Source organism: Labrus mixtus, chromosome 5, assembly GCF_963584025.1.
Source record: "Labrus mixtus chromosome 5, fLabMix1.1, whole genome shotgun sequence".
Taxonomy (NCBI): Eukaryota; Metazoa; Chordata; class Actinopteri; order Labriformes; family Labridae; genus Labrus; species Labrus mixtus.
In genome coordinates this window covers 12,723,291-12,743,331 of record NC_083616.1, presented here as the reverse complement: position 1 = coordinate 12,743,331, position 20,041 = coordinate 12,723,291, and the positions used below count along the sequence as shown (strand labels likewise).

The 20,041-nt window shown below is 38.6% G+C and overlaps 1 protein-coding gene across 1 annotated transcript in view; it reads left to right on the top strand.

Annotated features, from left to right (window-relative positions):
* Positions 1–20,041, top strand: part of LOC132974096 (EGF-like repeat and discoidin I-like domain-containing protein 3) — a 108,724-nt gene that overhangs the window by 21,364 nt on the left and 67,319 nt on the right. Inside the window, exons 2-3 of the mRNA XM_061037903.1 lie at positions 7,024–7,053; positions 17,290–17,418. Of these exons, the coding sequence (XP_060893886.1) occupies positions 7,024–7,053; positions 17,290–17,418 (159 nt within the window). The remainder of the gene's footprint in view (positions 1–7,023; positions 7,054–17,289; positions 17,419–20,041) is intronic.

Genomic DNA, 20,041 nt, shown 5'->3' with positions numbered 1-20,041 from the left:
TTTCTTGATTTAAGAGGCTCATATCTGCCACTCACTGCCAAAAGAAACAGTAAAACTCCAAACAAAAAGTTTTTTTTTTTCCTACTTGAGATTCATATCTCGAGACACTTGACGGACACAAACAGGATTTGTCAGGCCCACAGAGTGGTGTCAGGGCTGCCAGCGTTAGCAGTGATGGCTGACTGTCACTTTTGATGCTACACTGCGGAATGGGAGTAAGATCCATTACCCAGATTGTTTTGACTTTGTCCTAGTCCGACCGGCCCTGAAAGCTGGAGTGATGAGCTTTACAGAGTCATTGTGTTGGAAAGTCATCTAGCTATCACCATCGGGTAGTTGAGTTGTTGTGTTTGTTGTTTTATTGTATGTTTGGCAAGAATGAGCCATGAAACACAAAAACTACAATTTCAGTTCAAATGCATGATGTGTACTGCAAGTGTTCTGGTTGGTATTGCTAGTAGAGGTGGGAAACAAATTAGATTTATGTAAAAATTGAGATTCTTCTCTTCTAAGATTTTAAATCGATTCATGTCTTCCAAAAATCGTTTTTTTTTTTTTTTTAATTGTTTATTATTATATTTTTCTTTTTGGGCTAATCAGTCACTCCATGACTAAAGTGCTAAAGCTAGCTCTGTAACTCAGTAGAATGCCAAATAGAGCAACAAGAAAATCAGCCAGTCTCACAGATGACTGGAGTAGATCCTGAAGTATGTACTCATTCAAAAATGTATTTGAATATAGTGTTTGAATCCATGGATCCAGAATCATTTTGAATCGAAAAGTGATTCTGAATCTTGACCAACAAGAATCGAATCGAATTGTGAGACACCGAAAGATTCCCAGCCCTAATTGCTAGCATACTTGTTTCCATCCAAGTGCCATAATGTATCCACCGTAAAGTCATTTGGAACCCATCAGCTAACGTCCAGCGGCGAATTAGCTTTAAATAGCTTCTGTAAACAGACGTCTGCATGCAAGTGCAGCTAACGGTCTTTGAAATCCAGCAGTTTTGGTGGTCATATGACTTATAACAATGACAACACTGGGAAAAGTAAGTCTTGGAAGTACTAACCGCTGTCCACATTAGAAGCCATGAAAATTGGTCTGTTGCTCCCTGAGGCTATGTCTTTGTCAGATGATAGCTGGTGGGTTTAAAGGTCGGATACGATTAAAAAGCGAAAATCTTAGTTTTATATATTAATGTATTTTATATAAGGGCAAATGAAGGAAGGGCCTGTTCTTGGAATTAGCTACACATTCAAACAAAATGTCTCAGATGTACAAAATACTAACAGGTGAATGCCATCAAACAATACAGCATGAAGCAGTCTGATAGTTTTTTTTGTAATTACATATTCTCAATCGTTGGGTTGCCCTCTCGCCCAGGACAATTTGATTTTTGTGAAAGCCAGGGTTATATTTAGGGTTACTGTTAAAGCTAAGAAGTAGAACTGTGAAGAGGGTTAAATGGTCAAGAGTATGCAACATTTACTTCATCGCTCTACACTGAATTGGCTATTCTAATTTTTAATAACTAATTTTCCTGCCTGATGAAAATGGGCGAACAATCTAACATCTGAATAGATTATATTTAACCCTTCCCAATGCTGACCAGGGTCTTATTTTTCACTCCATCTCTTACATCTCATATCTCCACCTTACTGTCCTTTCACTATTTTATCAACTGTCCAATCCAATCTGTGAACTCAAAATCTTGTGGTGTCTGTACCCGTGATTCTTAGAGAAAAGGAGCATTTTACGGTCTGTATCCACTGCCAGGAAAAATCACTCACACTTCTATTATTTACTACAAATCTCACAGCTGTCAAGAATTTAGGTACGGCTCAGCGTTTGCTTGTTTAAATAGATTTAGCCACATTAAAGTGAACACAACTACAGAGCAGATGAAACACTTTATTGGGGAGAGTCCTACACAGAAAGTATTTTGTTAGGTATATAAAAGTGTTCTTATATTCTATCTATGTCTTGTACCAACGTTTTTTTAATTTATTCCTATGATACCCATGTAACACATACTAGATAATAAGTTTCACTTTGAACCACAGCTCCATAAGTCTCTCTAATGTGTTTTTTTTGTCTAAGGTGTCTGTCAGCCTGTGATACTGTCACATGGTTTATCAGAGGTGATCAAAATGCATTTCACACTCTTACTCACTGAATGACATTCCCTTTGGCACCTCAGGAATATCACATCGACCATCTTTTCTGTAAATCTCACCTTCTTTGGTGATGCATTACCAGAGGTCTTGTAGTCAACTTGGTTTAAAAATGACGTTTCACAGCCATGTATATGACATGTCATTATGTTTGTAGCGAGATCAGATTTATTATTTCATATTTTACTGAAGTACACATTGAGTTTTTAGCTGGCTGAGCAAATCCTCTTTATATCCACAACTGAAACAGCTGAGCCTTACTTTTGGCCACTGGTTGGATTAACTAAAATAACTTAATGTATTGTGATGGTAGTTGAAATACTTTATGAGGCAAAATGTCAGGTTTTTGTTTTGTTCTCTATTCGATATCCTAATAGAGATGATAAACTGTTAATAGAAAGTGGAACTCCATTATTCCCCTGTTTGAAGGTAAAAAGTATTTTGTAATTTTGTGTCACTGAATATCCTCGACACATTTCCAATAAAGATGCACGCTTGTTCAAATGAGCAAAGTTGTTCATGATTGTGTTTGTCTGTCTTGGCAGCATCCACTGCCACAAAAATCCATGTATTAGAATTTGATTCAGAACTCGGGTTCATCTTGTGTGGCCTTGAATGCAGCAGTGTACACCTGATTTTACACTTTATAAAACTGAACGAATGAGTTGAGTTCTAACTGCTGAATGTTCATGTAATTATCTGATAGTTAAGGTTTAAAGAAAAGCAGTCTATAGAGGGAATAATTAATCTGTGTTATACACTTTACATTGTTTTTGTAAAAATTGGTTTTATAAGACTGAGGTCACTGAGGTCAAGATGTCAATTTTGTTGGCGCTATTGTTGTTTTAAATGTATTTTAAATCCATATTTTGTTATTGATTTGATATAATGAATACTGAGTGATTGGGTAAGTGTGTGCATGCAAAACAGGTCATTGATGTAACAAGGCATTCTAAATCAACCACACTGTATAAACAAACAGCATTTTGTAAAACCCAAACCTGTCAAGTTACATCTACAGTATATGTGACTTTTACTACATACATGTCCTTCCTGCTCTGTGCTGTATGTGTGTGTGTTGTGTGTGTGTTTTCAAGAGTTTAGGTACTAGCTGGTCCCGTGCTCTCTCTATCTCCTCTGAACACCTTGAGGTCATATCGCCCCCGTGCTGGACAAGCTGCCTGCTTCCCATTTAGATTATGGATGGCTATTACTGCCTCCCGGCTGTCAGTCAGATTAAACCAACTGTGTATGTCCCAGGAAGAAGTCTCATCACGGGCAGGAGGAGGTGCAATTTAACATAGACATCTCCAGAACCTTCCATGTTTAACAAGTTTGTTAGTGCTGTCTATGAGGTATAACCATGAGGGAAGTTTGAGTTGTACAGAAAGTAAAAAATGTGTCTGTCTGTCTGATGACTATATTGGTCTCTTGTTATTATAATATTATGACTATATTATTAGGCAATCAATACCATTTTGTTTGATTAGTGTGAGTGCTCTGATTCATGCTCTGATCTGTGCTCAAGCATGGAACACTTCCTTAGCCCTGGCACGCTTGGAAGAGGTGTGCTGTGCTTATAGGCTCGGTACAATTCATGCACGAGCACAAGCATGGTCACACAACTTGGACAGCCTTCCATCATCGAGAAATCCTGGAGTGTTATGGCTGTATCTGACTTAAAAGACTCAAAGAAGACACAAAATCAGTAAAGTAGCTGTCATATTCTCTGTTGTTTTGATGTGTGGATGCGGACTCAACCGTGCATGCCTTTAATTTTTTTCGAGTCTGTCTGTCTTGTAAACTAAGCTCGCTTCATAATTACGTAAAGCCATGCATGTGTTGTATTACGACTTTATGTACAAGAGGTAACAGTGCTCAGGCCCCGATAGTCCTGCAGCAGTGTGAGTGCAGGCCAGTGGTGGAATGGGCATGGGGGGTTAATCGTGCTTCGGCATGGTTCAGGACAACTGGGCCTAGTGTGAATGCGCCTTAAAAGAGGTTCATGTTGGCAGCCATCTAATCAGGATATGGTTGAAACAAGCAGCTTTTTTTTGTCTCTTAATTACAAGGTGTAACTTTCAAATACAAGCATAGCCCACTGAATCAAAGCCCTTACAATGCCTTTGATTTTCTTTCTTCTTCTGTGGGTATGTTACACAATATAGAAAGCATAACTACCAGAACATTTGTGGCATCCGTTAAGGAACGTATGAATTCACAGAACAGCTTGCTCTCAGCATCCCCCTGTGAGATTTACTATGTACATGACTATATACGATATGAACAAAACAACCATGAATGGGTTCTTGACTTCCTTAAAAACACTTAAAAAAACCAAAACATTGCAATCAAATTATATTGCAATGTTTGAGTCCTCAGCCAAAAGAACAAAATAAGTTACTTCTGTGTGTCTTCCAAGAAAGCATATGAATCTTTCAACATCTCCAAAAACAAAATATGCCTGCTCCGTGTTGAAATGTATGTGGGTCAGCTCATGAGATATTTGTGGTTACAAAATAGGACATGAACCTTCACACATCCAACCACCTTTTTTGACTTTCAATCGATATTTTTGCTTTTAAACATCACAGTATCGCTTCTTTTCGTTTCCTTGAGAAGACAGCTAAAAAAATCTCCATACACCAAAACTGTACTTGTGAGAAAAGTGTAAACATAGATCCTTTGAGTGTCTCATTTAGTCATGCTAACACTACGGCTTTACCTCCTACACACCGCATGCGTGTGTGGGAGATTAAGCCAGTCTGCAACTGTCTAGCAGTAAGACATTTACACAGAAAGTGTTCCCCACTGTGCGCTTACAAGTATTAAGTTTCACTGATTAAGTAGAAGAAAACACTCTTTCCAAATGAATATCTATTCATCATATAAATGTAGCGATATTATATCAGTGTGAGATAAGGATGGTAATTTTTCATGTGAAAAATTGATGCAACTTGCATGGGGGTGTTATGACTGAACTAGGGAACATAAACAGTTGAAGACCCCCAGCGTGGTACACTTACAACTAACAGTCGATATATTTTGCTCTCATTTGATTTTTCACTTTAATACTTGGATAAACCACTAAAAACCTTCCTTTTATGTATCTCTATCATTTCCACATGTTTATTTGTACGTGGGTGTGAATAGTTGTCTGCCCTCGTAGGCGCTTGTTGATGTGTTTTTCTTCTTTGTGGGTGTGTAATTGTGTGTGAACTCTGTATACAGTATTTGTATGTGGGCTTGCATGTGTGCGGCTTGACCCCTATGGTAAGCTAGAGAGGAAATGGCAGAAGGAAAAACCGCAGTCGAGTAAGTGAAGCGTGGAATGTGCTTGGTTTTGGGATTACACACTGGCCCGTGTGCATGGGAAATCACAAAGGAGAGCTTTCACTGGCAGACAGATGAGAGGTTGGGAAAGTGCTCGGCTTTGGCTGCCCGTGACTTCAATTTGAGCTTTCGCTCACATTTAAGGCACTTTTGAAAGGCTGCGGTTCACTCTTTAATTCTGTATGTTCATCACAATGGTGTCTCAGTGAATCATTTTCCCCCTTCGGTTCGCAGCTGCTGAGAAAAAGAATCATGGCTGCTGTCTGAGTGGAAATCATTTGTTTTAGAGGTTTCCTAAGTTTGTCAAAACAGTCAGCTCAGCTTTTCTCACCGAACATGAATGTAGACCCCACAGAATTAAAGCACCACATTAAACTAGATTGGCAATATAAATGTTTTTAAAACCCTCTGAGAGCACTTTGTGGAGTGGTTTTATTCTCACGTCCAAAAACACCACAAGGGAAGACTGACAGAGAACAACTATTTGGTTTGGGAAGAACAGATGAATCTACTCTGTGTATGTTTCTCTGCGTTATGCCTAGAAATGAGGCTTGATTAGTTTTTCGAAGATGGATTTCGGTCCATTTGCAGCTGCAAACAAATTCTGCCATCCGTAACTGTCTCGCTATTTGCCTCATGATCTATGTGGCCTTAACCCTCTACATATGCTAATATGGAATTAGCATTCAAAGCTGTGAGAGGAAACATGTGCATGACAGTAAATCATACTTTAATTAAGCTGCCTCTTTGCAAGGCAGTATCATTAGCTATTGAGAAATAACAGACATGCATATTTAATGTGGACTTCAGAGCACCAAATCCCAATACATTGATGTTTGTTCATCCATCAATCCAATGAGTGCTTCCAAATGTAACACATTACTGATCCTCCCCAGCGGTAATGTCGATTTTATTTGTCATCCAATGCATCTAGTACCCTCGGCCTTTTGCCTCTAGAGCTGTATCCGGCTTCAGGCCACATTTTCAGGGCAATTTTACAAGTGATGATGGAGTTAAATGGTTGTGGTAATGATGGCAGACAGGCCAAATCTCAGCTACAGAGCCCGACTGGGGGCTTATAGGAAGCAGGCATGCAGCAAACAAGTATGTATGCCACGGGGTCTAATCCTACATTGGTCCAGAATGATGAACACATATTAGCCAAAGGCCAGCGACCAAGACATAACATCATTCCAGTGTATGAATGGGGGATGGGCTGTGACACAGTGCCAGGTTCACGCTCCATAGAAACAGCGTGGAGCATTTCTGCTGGCAGGATGCAGCACCCTACAGGTAGCAGGTGTGTCTGGATGAATGTTCTATAATCTATGTGATGCAAACATGTCAAATGTTACTGCACACAATGCTAGTGCACAGTGTGATTAAGAATACAGCTGAATCAGCAGTGTTACTGTATATGCAGCTGCAGCACTGAATACTGTGACATGAAGCTAATATAATGTTTCTCCTTCCCTCCCCCTCATCCCTCTTGTCCTCCTCTGTGTCTCAACAGCGGCAGATGGTGAGGAACCAACTTCAGCAGGTGGGAAATTTTTATGCTTGGTAACGTGATTTCCCTGCCTTTGTGTGAGACTGTGCATTTGGGTGTATGTATGTGTGTGTGTGTGTGTGAAAAGGGCGGGGATGGAAAGATGGAGCTCTTTTAGTTTCTCATTCTTGGCCCGGCTCCTTTCCTCCTTCATTATTGCAGACTTTAATTTCTGTATCGACTCACTGATCATGCCTGGTCAGCAGCACTCTCATGATTATATTATTGGTAGTCCAGTTCATAAAGCAGTACTGTTAAAAATCTATGATCATAGTGCAGCTCAACAGAAATATCCTGTCTTTGACTGGTGCCCAGTATTCAGATTGTTTTCCCCACAGTCTAATTCAGTGCAGTGATTGCTTTAGCTTGATTGTCCATTACAATGGAAATTTGCCAAATATTAAAGTACTGATTATGATTCCTGAAGCTGTGGAAGTCCTTTAAAGCATTTACTTTATGATCCATTAAACCCACAGTAGAGTATCATTATAGAATAGAATAAATCGTAAAACCTTACAGTTATTTATTCAAATTACAATGCATCCCACCCTTAAATGCACATCATTAGCATCTGCCTTAATGTACATTTTATCCATTCCCTGAGGAGTGCATTGAGGGTGTTTTGTGCTTCTCTTCTGTGTTTGCTATAATGGGTAGTCAAGGAAATATCGCTACATTATCATACAGAAACATCCTTTTGAATATAATCTTCCTCTGAGTGCATATATAGTATTCTGAAATAATGCCTCTCAATTTTGAAAGAATGAATGCAACCAGAGCTTCATTACAAAAGCGAGACCACAGAGGACGGCAGTCATCTAGAACCTGATTTATCTTTGTCAGTCATATAATTAAAATGTCACTTCAGATCCTGTGGAACTGAAGGTAAACCTCCTAATTGTGTCCTACATTCTCAGTATCTTTTTGTCTTCAGTTATTTTATTTATATTGATATCGGACAGTTTATTCAAGATTAGTGTTCTGATAGTGTTCTTACCACTGAATATTCTGATTACATTTGTTAAAACTGCAGCTCTCAGCTGATCTATATTTTGTATCTTTATTTTTAATATTTTTATTTTTCTGTAACAATGTAAATTTCCCCGTTTTTGGGATGAATAAAATCTTATCTTATCTTATCTTATTTTATTAAATGGGTTAAAACTAAGAGCCCAAACGATTTATCGGCCAGCTGATGATATAGGCTGATTTAAGTATATTGGTATCGGTATCTGCTAATTTTATCGCAGATATGCGCCGATATTACTAGATTTATTCACCAGTCAAATATGATTTAATTGAAGTTCCATTGTATTACAATAGCAGTTCTCTTTCACCAGCAGAGTGTGCTATAAGGATTACAACAAATGATCACTCTACAGAATGTAAACTTGTCTTTGTTATATAATTTTATTTATTTTGCTATATATATAAGTTAGTTAGTGTGTTTGCAAATGTTAATGTCATCTCTATAGATCTAGATGACATCCATACACATGTTCACACTAAAAGTATTTCCAAACTGTAAATATACATTTCTTATAATCGAACACAAAAACATGACTCTTCAACACAGTGCAGTGAAATTATTCTTCATTATTATTTACACAGACACATGAAATAAGAAAATGAAATAATGCTAATTGAAATGTCAACTTCTTCACCAGAGTCAGAACTCATAATTCACAGTAACAGTCTGGAAGTATAAATGTCAGACAGTAGAAAGATTTTAGAGCTTCAAATGTCAAAGATAACATATGAACATATGGACCATCAGTATGTCACCCATATTTTCATCATGAATATGTTATAATGTGACCTGTTAAATTTGTATGATTTACAGTTATATATGACATTTTAAAATTCACCTTAATTCCCTTATCTCGTGTTTGCTGCTTTAAAAAAAACTGCAATAAATCAAATTTCCAAAGACTTTCCACAGCTTTTTTTTCAATGTACTGTAGACGTTTCAGATAGCAGAGACGGACTGTTGCAAACAGCACAAAAAAATAATTATCGGATTAGAAGATGACCTGAATTAGGTGTGACTTGTGACCACTGACCTGGAACTGGACTAAGAGAGAAAATAGGACAGTGTGATATGGGGGACCAAATTAATCGTGACAGCTTTGAAGAATTTAGCATATCAGCTGCTTCTTCACAGGCGTCATAATCTAGAATCTACATATTCACACTCTTTTGTCTGCACACACATAAAGGGTACTATGCTTCACTGAGTTTGCCCTGTATTTCTTTAAGTGCTGTTTAAATCTCTGTGCCCATGCTGCTGATATGATTGTATTTTAGTATCCCCTATGCACATTTGCCCACCATCTACGGGCATCTAAAGCTACTATTAAAATTCAAAAGTTTTAGGTTGGGAGGAAATACAGTATATGCTTAGTTTGCAAGACCTGACAGAATATTGGATTCCATTGTATCCTCTTTCCTAATGGGATAATAGAAAGAGGAAATTGGCCACGTTTTATCTACATAGAGTTGGATTTTTTTCTTCACATCTAGGAAGTCTTTCTGTATGGTAAGAAATGGAAGATTCTTGATAAGAGAATACAAAGAAGGAATCTTACTGTACTTCAACCATTTTGCTGTGGATAAAGCCCACAGAGAAATTCCAACATAACAGAATGCACACTGAATCACAATAAAACATAACGTAGGCCATATTTATTATGACGTGTTGTTAAATTTGACCTCTTTCTCTGTTGGCTCTGATAAAACAAAGTAATTCTTAGTTTAACTACGATTTAATCTTTCTTTTTGTTTTCTTTTTAACCAGGAATATGTTTTTTTATAGGCACTGGTCTTTCATTATTTATCCCAAGACTCTTAGACTTAATTATTCAAGCTAAAGCAACATGTTCCCCATTAACGTCTCAAACTGTCACATGGTGTAAACTCTTCAATGACCTTTTCAGCAGATAATGAGCTCAAAATGTACAGGGACAAGCCTGTGACGGAAGTACAACATGTATTTCTCTATATGTATTATCCCATTAAAAACAGTTACAGACATGAACATCATTTTCTTGTATCTAGTTAATGGGAATAGCCTGACAACAATTACGATTCAGCTTGAAGCAGCATAAAACTGGAGGAACTGAATTGAACGTTTGGTATTCTTTCTGTTTCTGAACTCTTTCACAGGCTGAAGATTGTTTTCTTCATATTAAATGTTTCGCCCCAACAGTCTTCACGGACACAGGGTCCATGGCTTTTAATAAGACAAAAATGTATCATTTCATGATACAGTCACTTCCATTTTACCTTCGAGGAGGCTCCATCAGATGTAGGCCTTGGTTTTTCCTCACACCAATCAAAAATGTACATTTTTACAAAGCTCTTAGAAATGGCAAATCACGTATGTGCATTCACAAACCCTGTGGCTGCAGCATGTGCACTCAAAATCTCCTGGATACCACTGGGATCTTGAGATTCAGTATTGAGCCTTAAGGTTAAGTGTGTTAAAACAGTCTATTTGTGGAACACAGAACAATGGATCTCCATTGAACAGGTTGGTGCCATTCTCTGTCTGGTTATCTGAAATCTCATTAGGTTTCAGGGATTTTCTTTTACCGTAAACAAACTTGCATTGCTCACAAACATCAGATTGAGCAAAAGGCCTTTGTTAGAGAAGACCTTTGGGGAGGCAGGGACATCGCTCTGACATTTTCATGGCATTTAGTATCTGACAAGACGACCTCCCTTTCCTGCCCTTCACTGGATGTTCCAAGAAAGATTCCAGTCCTCTGTGTGACCTCTCCATTTGGATATTTACTTGACATATTCCAAACCGTTTTGCTTCTGCGTCATTCCTACAACTGTCAATTCTAAGTGCATTTGTCCTGACATTGTCAACGTTGATGGGCTGGAATGGCAGAGTGGTGCTAGAACAGAAGAACAGGAGGCCAAAGACTCACTAAAAGCAGGAACGTTTGGGCGTCTCACGCTGAGAGCACTGATGCTGTATCGGCAGTGCGGTGCCAACTTTCATCAGTCGAGGTGAAGGATGGGTGCAGTGACCATGAGCCTGTGAAGCGGTGAAGCCATCATAGAAAAAAGAGGCTGGGTTAAAATAGATTTGACACAATTAGGCCATGTTAGATTTTTCAGTGATGTGACTGGCTGCACAGTCAGAGCTCAGGAGCTTGGATGTAAATGTCTCCCTCTCGGGGCAGGTCAATGTGTTTCTTTTTGGAAGATTTTGTAGAAAGGTTAACAAGATTGATGAAGGGCCGGCTTGTCACTTTGCACCTCAATATAAGATGGCAAGGGTGAAAGTGACAGTTTCATTTTCAGGAGTGCTTTCCATTGACAGTCTTTTAAAAAGTATAATGTTGCTACAATGTCTCCTTGATAAGAAGGTTTTTCCAATAAAAGCTAAAAGTATCAGTGGGGAAATATTGCTTGGGGAGCTGAAGACTCAAGTGTTGATGCTTGTTAGTGATTAAACTTGAAACCCATTGGCTGTCATCTGAGAAAGATTTAGCCCCTGGAGGCCATGGCAAATGTTTTGAGGGGCTTTTGTTTATATAACTGAGGATCTCTTAAGCCACGACTTCCTTTCCTGGAGGTTCTTTTTTGTGCACTGTCCAAATAGCCACTTGACAAGCAAGAAGTAAGTATGAGTTGATAAACAGCATCTGGGAATTATCAGCTGGCTGTAATTAGACATCTGTTCATAGATAATAATATAAAGATAAATCCCTGTCAAAAGAGCGCTCATGTGTAGTGATGCAAGGCAGTTTATTCCTTACAAACAGACTATATATCCTTCACCCCCTGTAACACTGTGAGACTATACTAACAGAAATCAGAACCCTTTGACATTGAAAATCTTGTCCCACGCTTTCAGAATCTGTATTTATACAGAATCTGTGTATTGACACGTTAATGGTTTGGACAGAGTATCAGATTAAAGGACATTCTTTGTCTTTATTCTTTATCGAGGATAGGTCAGCTTGTCAGAGCTACTAATGATCCCACCTGATGGGATTAACAGCTGTAGCAGGACACTTTCTCCTTCTCTGAATTCTGTTTTTGTAGCGATATCTTGTCTCTGTGATAGCATAACAAAGAGTACAACATGAGGCTGAGGACTTAATTATATCCCTCTTATGAAAGGAAGTGTGTCTTAATACTTTAGATTTTCAGCTTCAATTATGCATTGTCAAATTAAGAGCTGTAAACAATATCCTTTATAAAGTGCTTATGAAATGTGTCTTTACACTCAAACATTTAAAGTGTTGAAGTTTGAATATGTAACAGTGAGCAGAAGCCTTCGCTGTACAATAGCAAGCTTATGTTTGTGATAGCTGTCTGCTAAGATGCACGGACATATGTGTAGCTTTAACCCTGAAACCGTCAGGGCTTTTTGATTGATCTGCAAGGAAACAAAGGATTCTTCCCTGTGTTTAACCATTGCTCAGGTTTTCACAGCTGATTGATTGGACTCTCTTTGGCGGCAGAAAGGGAATCGCAGCGCTTGTGCCGGACACAACACAGGCTCACATCAATCACAGAGCGAGCGTTGGCTCGTACAGCAGAGCAGCAGCTGACATTCACACAAGAAAAGCTGCCAATGTTTCCTCCAGACATGCATCACAGAGACGTGCGTCACACAGCTTCTAAAGAGAGCATCCACAGTCAGAAAGATGAGATCTCCACACACACACACACACAAAAGTTGACTTTTCTTTTTAAGTGCGGTAATCCCTGTTGCTTCTATCATGCCTGTCAATCCTTTCTGCATTCATGCTTCACTGAACATGTCACTCTGAATTACTGATTACTGGACTCTTTAAAGACAAGAACTCCACATTCTCAGTCCAATCCAATTTGGCACTTACAAAAAAACTTTAAATATTTACTTTCTTCAGCGTATTGTCACACAAAACTACATTATGTTCATGTGTTACCTGTGAGAAGCACGTTTTTAGGAGTGCAGAGTTCTTCCACAATTGCTGCGGTAAGATGAACATCAGCCTTCTGCTTTCTACTGTTTCAAATCTTGTCACCAATTCTTTTTTTCTTTACCAGTTAAACTGATACAATACTTCAGTTAACTAGTGAGCTTGACTTAGAGAGAGCATGGTTTAAGCCTTGCTTAAGAGGGTGGGAGTTTTATCATGAACTCTTTTTTTCCCCATTCTAATCTGGAGGTTGGTTTGTTTTTGAGTGGGGTAGACCTCTGAAGATAATTTAGCTATAAAAAAAAGGAAACATTCATGTTATTCTAATCCTTGGTACAAGCCAACCCCCTTTAAAAATAACACAACAGCTTGCCCCTTAAATAAATGCTTCCCCCCCTGACCAGAAGCCCTAATCTTGTTAAATGCACCACTTTGGTGATTCTTCTTCCCTTAAATGATGGTGTTAAGAACCTGCGTGTGTGACATAACGCACGTCGTAAACTGTACAGGGATCCAGCCGGTTGTTGGCAGACAAAGATGGGTAGAAAAGAGCAGAGATCTGGAAAGAGGAAGCAGGCAGCAGCTCACTGTCACAGAATATTGAACATCTGTTCAGGAAAAAGGCCAAGCAGGGTAAGATTGTTATATTTACTAACTAACCAACTAGTTTATAGCTGATGGATGAGTATTGTATATAAAATAATATAACTTATTATGTTTAATACTACTACCTACAAAATTTAAAACATTTAAAAAAGAGGGGTAAACTGCATAAAAAGTCCACTTTTTTGGGGGGGGAGTACCCCCTCTTACGCTGGCTACGGGCCTGATACCAAACCTAGTAAACGATGTCGACTCAAGAGACATTAATTACTTATTTTGTACATTTTACATCCTGCTGCAGAGATGAGACTGACTAAACCTGAGTCAACCCTGGATCTTTTAAACTAATACTTTGAATCAGTGGCTTTGAGGGGCCAGTAAATCTCATCATGCTCACGACATTATTCATACTAAATACAAAGTACTTCTTGTGTTTGTGAGTTTGTGTGTCATCTGTCATATTGTGGTGTGTCAGTACTAGCGTTTCCCACAACTTGAATGCTTTTGGTTGGAATTGTAATCAAGCCCATAAATCCGTGTATAAATCTTTCTTTGTTATGTTTTGGCCGTTTATATCTTAAAAATATAACACTCTCCGACTTAAATGGAGCTGTCACGCAGAACACAGATTCTCTGCATCTTTCTCTCACACACTCAAACACACTTTGCCCTTCTCTCTCTCTCTCTCACTCTCTCTCTCTCTCTCTCTCCCTTTTTTTTTCCTTCTCTGCTTTTTTCTGCTTTATGCGCTCTCCATTAGGAAGGCTGTCAGTGTGCCATGGTGCGACTATAGATTGTCACGTCAAAACAGCCCTGAAACCTGTCACCCCCCACCCCCCCCCCCCCCCCCCTTCCCTCCCACTCAGAGAGCAGGGCCTCTGTGAAAGCTATTATACGTTTCTCTGTACTACTGATTAGCCAGCGCTCTCATTATTACTGATACAGGTCCTGTCTTTGAAATGGCATGACTTGGATAGGATTAACTAATTTGTAATTCATATCCAGAGGCCTACTACTTCCAAGGAGAACAATACGAGTAAGAATCATGCTGTTCTTTGTTTATTTATTTATATATTTTGCTTATTGCTTGTTCATTTTCAGAAATTTCATGTTCTGGGTTGGGGAGAGGCTTGAACACTCGAGCAGCTGATGCAGTTTATAATCCAAGGCTGCACCCGTTTGCTCGACATTGTCAAATTCTCGGCTCATGGCTATTCATTTGTCAAATTGACTTAAGAGGGCATGATAGTCTCACCCTTGAGACTTCATCTTGTTTCCTAACACTTCAAATGATATAAGAGAACCCGTCAAAGCCGAGTTTACCTGCCAACGCTAAGATATGGGCAAAAAAAGACCGGAATAGAAATGACATCAAGACACAGGAAGCTTAAGAAAAGATTTATGATGGCTCATTTGTTCAGATTCATCTGGTTCTTCTGTCAACACACTTCAAAAAGCTTTGCAGCGATAATAATTTGTCATGTTAACTACCAGGCTTTCTTTTTCGCCTGACTTTTGCTGTTCAACATGTGCTGGCCTTAAGCAAAGTTTGCATGAATATCCAACGGGAGACTTCTAAAGTTTCCCATCCAATCCCAATCCCAAAAAGTTTTGACAGCCTGGGTGCAGTTGTACAACTCAATGTTTAATAGATGAGACAGCTATTGGCAAGCCCTTGAGTTATGAAACCAATAACCCTGCATCAAGGCCTCGTCATTTACATTTGGCCCCACAGGGCAGGTTAGTGCGAGAGAGGTTTCAGATGGCAGGAATATGGCGCCACATTGTGAGTGTTGCCAATGAAGTAATCTACATTTGGTCGATTTGATTTAAAGCTGCAGTTATCACCATCCGTCCAAATGAGATAAATAATGAGGAGAAAAAAATTAACAAAAGAAAAATGGGGGTAAAGCACACTCACTGAATGAATTAGTGCTTTAACTAAGTGATTAATCTTTACAGGCTTTATTTCTATTGATATCTTTTGTTTGCTAAATCCCCAAAGAGTGAATACACTAACGTCTACAAAGCTTCTCTGTGTCCTCAAAAACTACAGAGACAACAATGGTAATGATGAATGGGGCGTGGAACGCTCTATGATTATGAAACTCTTTGCTAATTAGTGTTTTGTGCATAAGAGTCTTTCCAGTACTCAGTTGAACTGACCCATGATAAGGGGCACAGCACAAGTGGGTATGATTATTATTAGGAAAGCAGTTTTCAATGTAATGGAAGTATTGGGTAATTGAAGTTACAGTATGTCCCAACTACTCAAAAAAATAAACTGAAAACCCATTTTAATTGATAAAAACTAAGCAAAAAGTGTTGCATTTAAAATGAAGATTGTTGTGATACATATCTTTCTAAGGGTCAGATTATTTAAGTCAACTATTTAATATATTTTCAACAGTCAGCTGCCAGTCTACATAGTACCAACAGTATTGACACAGAGGCACTGAAAGATGAGTTTTATTTCTGTATTTTTGTTTTAAAAGGGATTTATTTTAACTTTATGGTCGCTCAGATCTCTGGGGTCTGTAGCACTTTACTGCACTCTGTATATTCAAACAAATCAGTTATTAATACGAATGTGAATACAAAACTATACTGATGTAATACACAGCAATTCAATGAATGTACGATGGCACCCCCTGAGTTACACTATAAATATAAATAAGTTAATGCTTATAAACATTGGAAACCTCAAAATGTATTTTAATAATTAAGCCAAAGAGTGCAGTGTGAATAAGACTGCAGCGGTACCAATGACCGAAGGTCAGATTATCATACAGGGAGCCAATGAATCATACCCAGCCAAGCAGGAATCATCAGTGCAGTCATGCAAACACAGTTGTGCATTTTAGAGCGTATCAAACTTTTGATAATTGGCCATATCAATTGGGGAGTGCAAAGACCAACTCTAAATAATTTGGCTCACTTAACTTTTGATTTGTTTTTAACACTGTGTGTCATTCAGTTCTGTTTATTCAAAAAGTATAAAATCATTAATACCGTAAACAAATCAGGAAAAATAGTGTACTTTTTCTCTTTTTTTCTCTCCAATAATTCAGCTCAGGATTCAACCCGCCAGTGCTTTCATGTGTGTATGCGTGAGTTCATGTCAGTCTATGTAGTTTGTGAGTGTATGCAGGCTTTTTTTTTTACACAGGTTGTGGAACCTTGCAGCTAGTCTGCAGTGCTCTCCAGTCAGCTCAATGAGGATTCTTCCTGTAGGGGACATATTCAGAATTTCTAGACCTCAGGCTGCCCTCAGGACCATCGAGAGCAACAGCAATAACCAAATCAAGCCCCTCCCCTCTCCCTGCCCATCCTTTTTTGTTTGCCTCTAAGACAGTTTTACTCATTAGTGAAGGTCATGGTCAGTGAGGTTAATTCTTCACTTTTTTACTGAACGTGTCTTCAAATCCACAGACTGATATATATTTTTGATTAGGTTAGTTGTTTTTAAATCACTGGTTTGGGAAGATTGTGAAGGAAAGTTTATTTTGCACTGTTAGCATGGAAAGTGAAATACACCAGAGGGAATCAATTACCCAGAACCCTTTGCTTTTGTGTACACTGTAGATATGAAAACCAAAAATGTGTAGCCTGTTACAAGTGTCTCTCTGAGTTAACTCACCTGTTTTAATAGTGGCACAAATCAGACGTGTTTTCCTTTTTTTTTCCCCCCATGCAGGACCTTGCCATCCAAACCCCTGCCACAACAGAGGAACATGTGAGATCAGTGAGACCTACCGGGGTGACACCTTCATTGGTTACGTCTGCAAGTGCCCACCAGGCTTCAGTGGAGTTCACTGTCAACACAGTAAGTCAGACCCACCTCGTCTTTGTATCTTCAGAATTACTCTCTGCAAAAAAGAGACACCAAAAAATTGATGTCTCTTTTTTAAATATTTACACCAAATATGATTTGATCATTGGCCTAGAAAGATTTTCCAACACCAATATCGACCTTAAGCAATAAAAAAAACGTTGGAACAGCGGACAAGAAGTAAATCTGTGCTGAAAGGACGAGTTCAGCAAAATGATAGTGGGTTTGCTGAAGAAAGGAAGTGCTGAACTTGCTTTCTTTTGTTGAGCATGCTCTTAATAAAGGTTAGGGTGGGAAGGTTTTTGCTGCCCATGAGATAATATTTTACATTAGAAGCGAAGCATTGTCTCACACCCCAGTACAATTTATGTGCTATCTTAAAATGAACTTTCTGAACTTTTGAAGCCTCTTAACACCCTGAAACTGAGCACAAGGGTAAATTCTACGGTAACATCGAGTATGACCAATACAAGGGACTGCAAAAATATGAGCTCTTGTAGTTCCTCTTGTTCTTGGTTGTTGACTAGTAAGACAAGGTCTAGTTTGTAGTTATTAACATTGTACAAAGGAAAAAAGTCATCAAAAATCAGCTGGATGACTTTTCTGAAAACAAAAAGACAGATTTTTCCGGAATATCTACACCTGAACACGCAATGGTTGGCTTATTCTTCTTGTCTGAACCAGTTACCAACTCAGAGTGATTTGTTTGACATTTTGAATAATAATTTGATTGCTTTTCTGTCCATAGCAGCCTGTTTCCCTTCTTAGCAGTCACTGTTACAAACAGTTTCCAAGTAAAATCCATGGCAGGTATTAGAAAGTGTCAAGTCTGTTATGTCAGTAAGTTAAACTTGTACCAGTTGGTTTGAAAAGTAATTGTGAATTACAACAGAGTTAGCATTAGCTAACAAGCCGCAGCAGATGTCAAGCCGTTACAGCATCAAACCTTCACATATAGTTTAGTTTGAAAAGCCTTCTGCATTATGTATAGATTTGGTAGTTAGTAAAAGCAAGCAGATTGTCCGTCGGTGCTAAATCCTGCAGAATGATATAGAGGCCGAGTCCTGTGGCTCCTGTTTGTTTGCTTGGCTGAGTATTGCATTAGCCGCACACAACCCAGCTGTCCTTCATCGCAGGTGTGCTTGTAAGTAATGGATTTAACGTATCACAGTGCAAACTGTGTGGTGAGATGGAGCATTATTGGTTTGAAAGAAAAAGACGGATGGACAAACAGAAAGAGAGAGAGAGATGTTAAGGAATACTTTAGAGAAAGTATTTATATCTGTCTCATAATTCTGCCAGACTAACATCAAGGTTGAAGAGACAGCAAATCAGAGGTAGAAAAACAAAAGGGCCTTTCGGGGGTGACTGTCACTGTGAGTCATTTTTTATTTGTTCCCCAATCACATTTTGTCCCTTGTTAGATAAAAGGCACATAACATAAAAGGAAATGAAGCGAGTCACCATATCAACAGTATGTCATTGTGGTTGTCTCCAGCCAGAATTGTGAGCAATTGGCCAGCATTCATGTCATAATTCTGTTATTGTTTCTTATTAAGCCTCCAGGGTGGTGAGAAACTGATTCGATATGGGCTGAATACATATTCACTTCTGCCAATTCTCCTCACGGTTATTACAGCACAATGGAAGAGAGTGGGTGAGACAGTGACAGAAGGAAAGACAGGAACAATGCCGTATCTGAAGACATTAATAATCAAATCTAACGTCCGGATAATTCCGGCAATTAAACGATAAAACACAGGCATAATAATTGTTCTTCAGGAATAAATACTTAGCTGGCTTTGTTACGGTATGGTGATGGCTTTGAATGAATGACGAGCTTAGTATAAAGGATATAAATGAGAAAGGAAAATGAATCTAGAAGTTCTGAAGGATACAAGACACAGCACAGAAACAGGGTTTGTTCAGTTTATCCAAAAAAAGGTTTGTAATGCCAGAGTTATCTCTGTTATTTGAATGGTTATAACTCACTTTTATGAGTAGATAATTATATGAGCCTTACTTTATTATATAATACTTTTGGTAGGCTACTGCTCCTGTCTATATAACTAAATTAGTCTTCTCATGGTTAAGCCAACAGCTGTTACAACAGAGAAAATCCCTGCTGCTTTGAATCATCGCTACACTTTTTTCAATATAAATGAAGTGAATCCTTAAACAGAGAGTCTTTTTTTGATGGCATCAGGACTTTAATTTACTGTAGGATTAGCCTCTATCTAATGTGATATCTACAGTAATCCAGTGTTTTAAGCCAGTATTGGCCTAAACCAGTGTTTGGCTTTATATACAGTATACTGTCTGGAATATTCGCCAGTCATCCCTGTATTTTTACTGTTGCTCTTTGTATCTCCTCGCTCCGTCAGAGCCAAATCCAATTTCACACCTTTAAACGTTCCTCCAAATACCTGCACTACATATCCCTCCTGTTGGACCAGTTTTATGAGGCACAGCCTGGAATGATGTCGCACATGGACAGCTAGTTTAAGTACAAGCTCTTTTAGACTTCTTTTATGGGAAGCTACTGCACTTTATATACTAAAAATGTTGACTTTTTTTATAACACAGAACTCAGCCTTCAGTGAGTCAACTTGAGGTG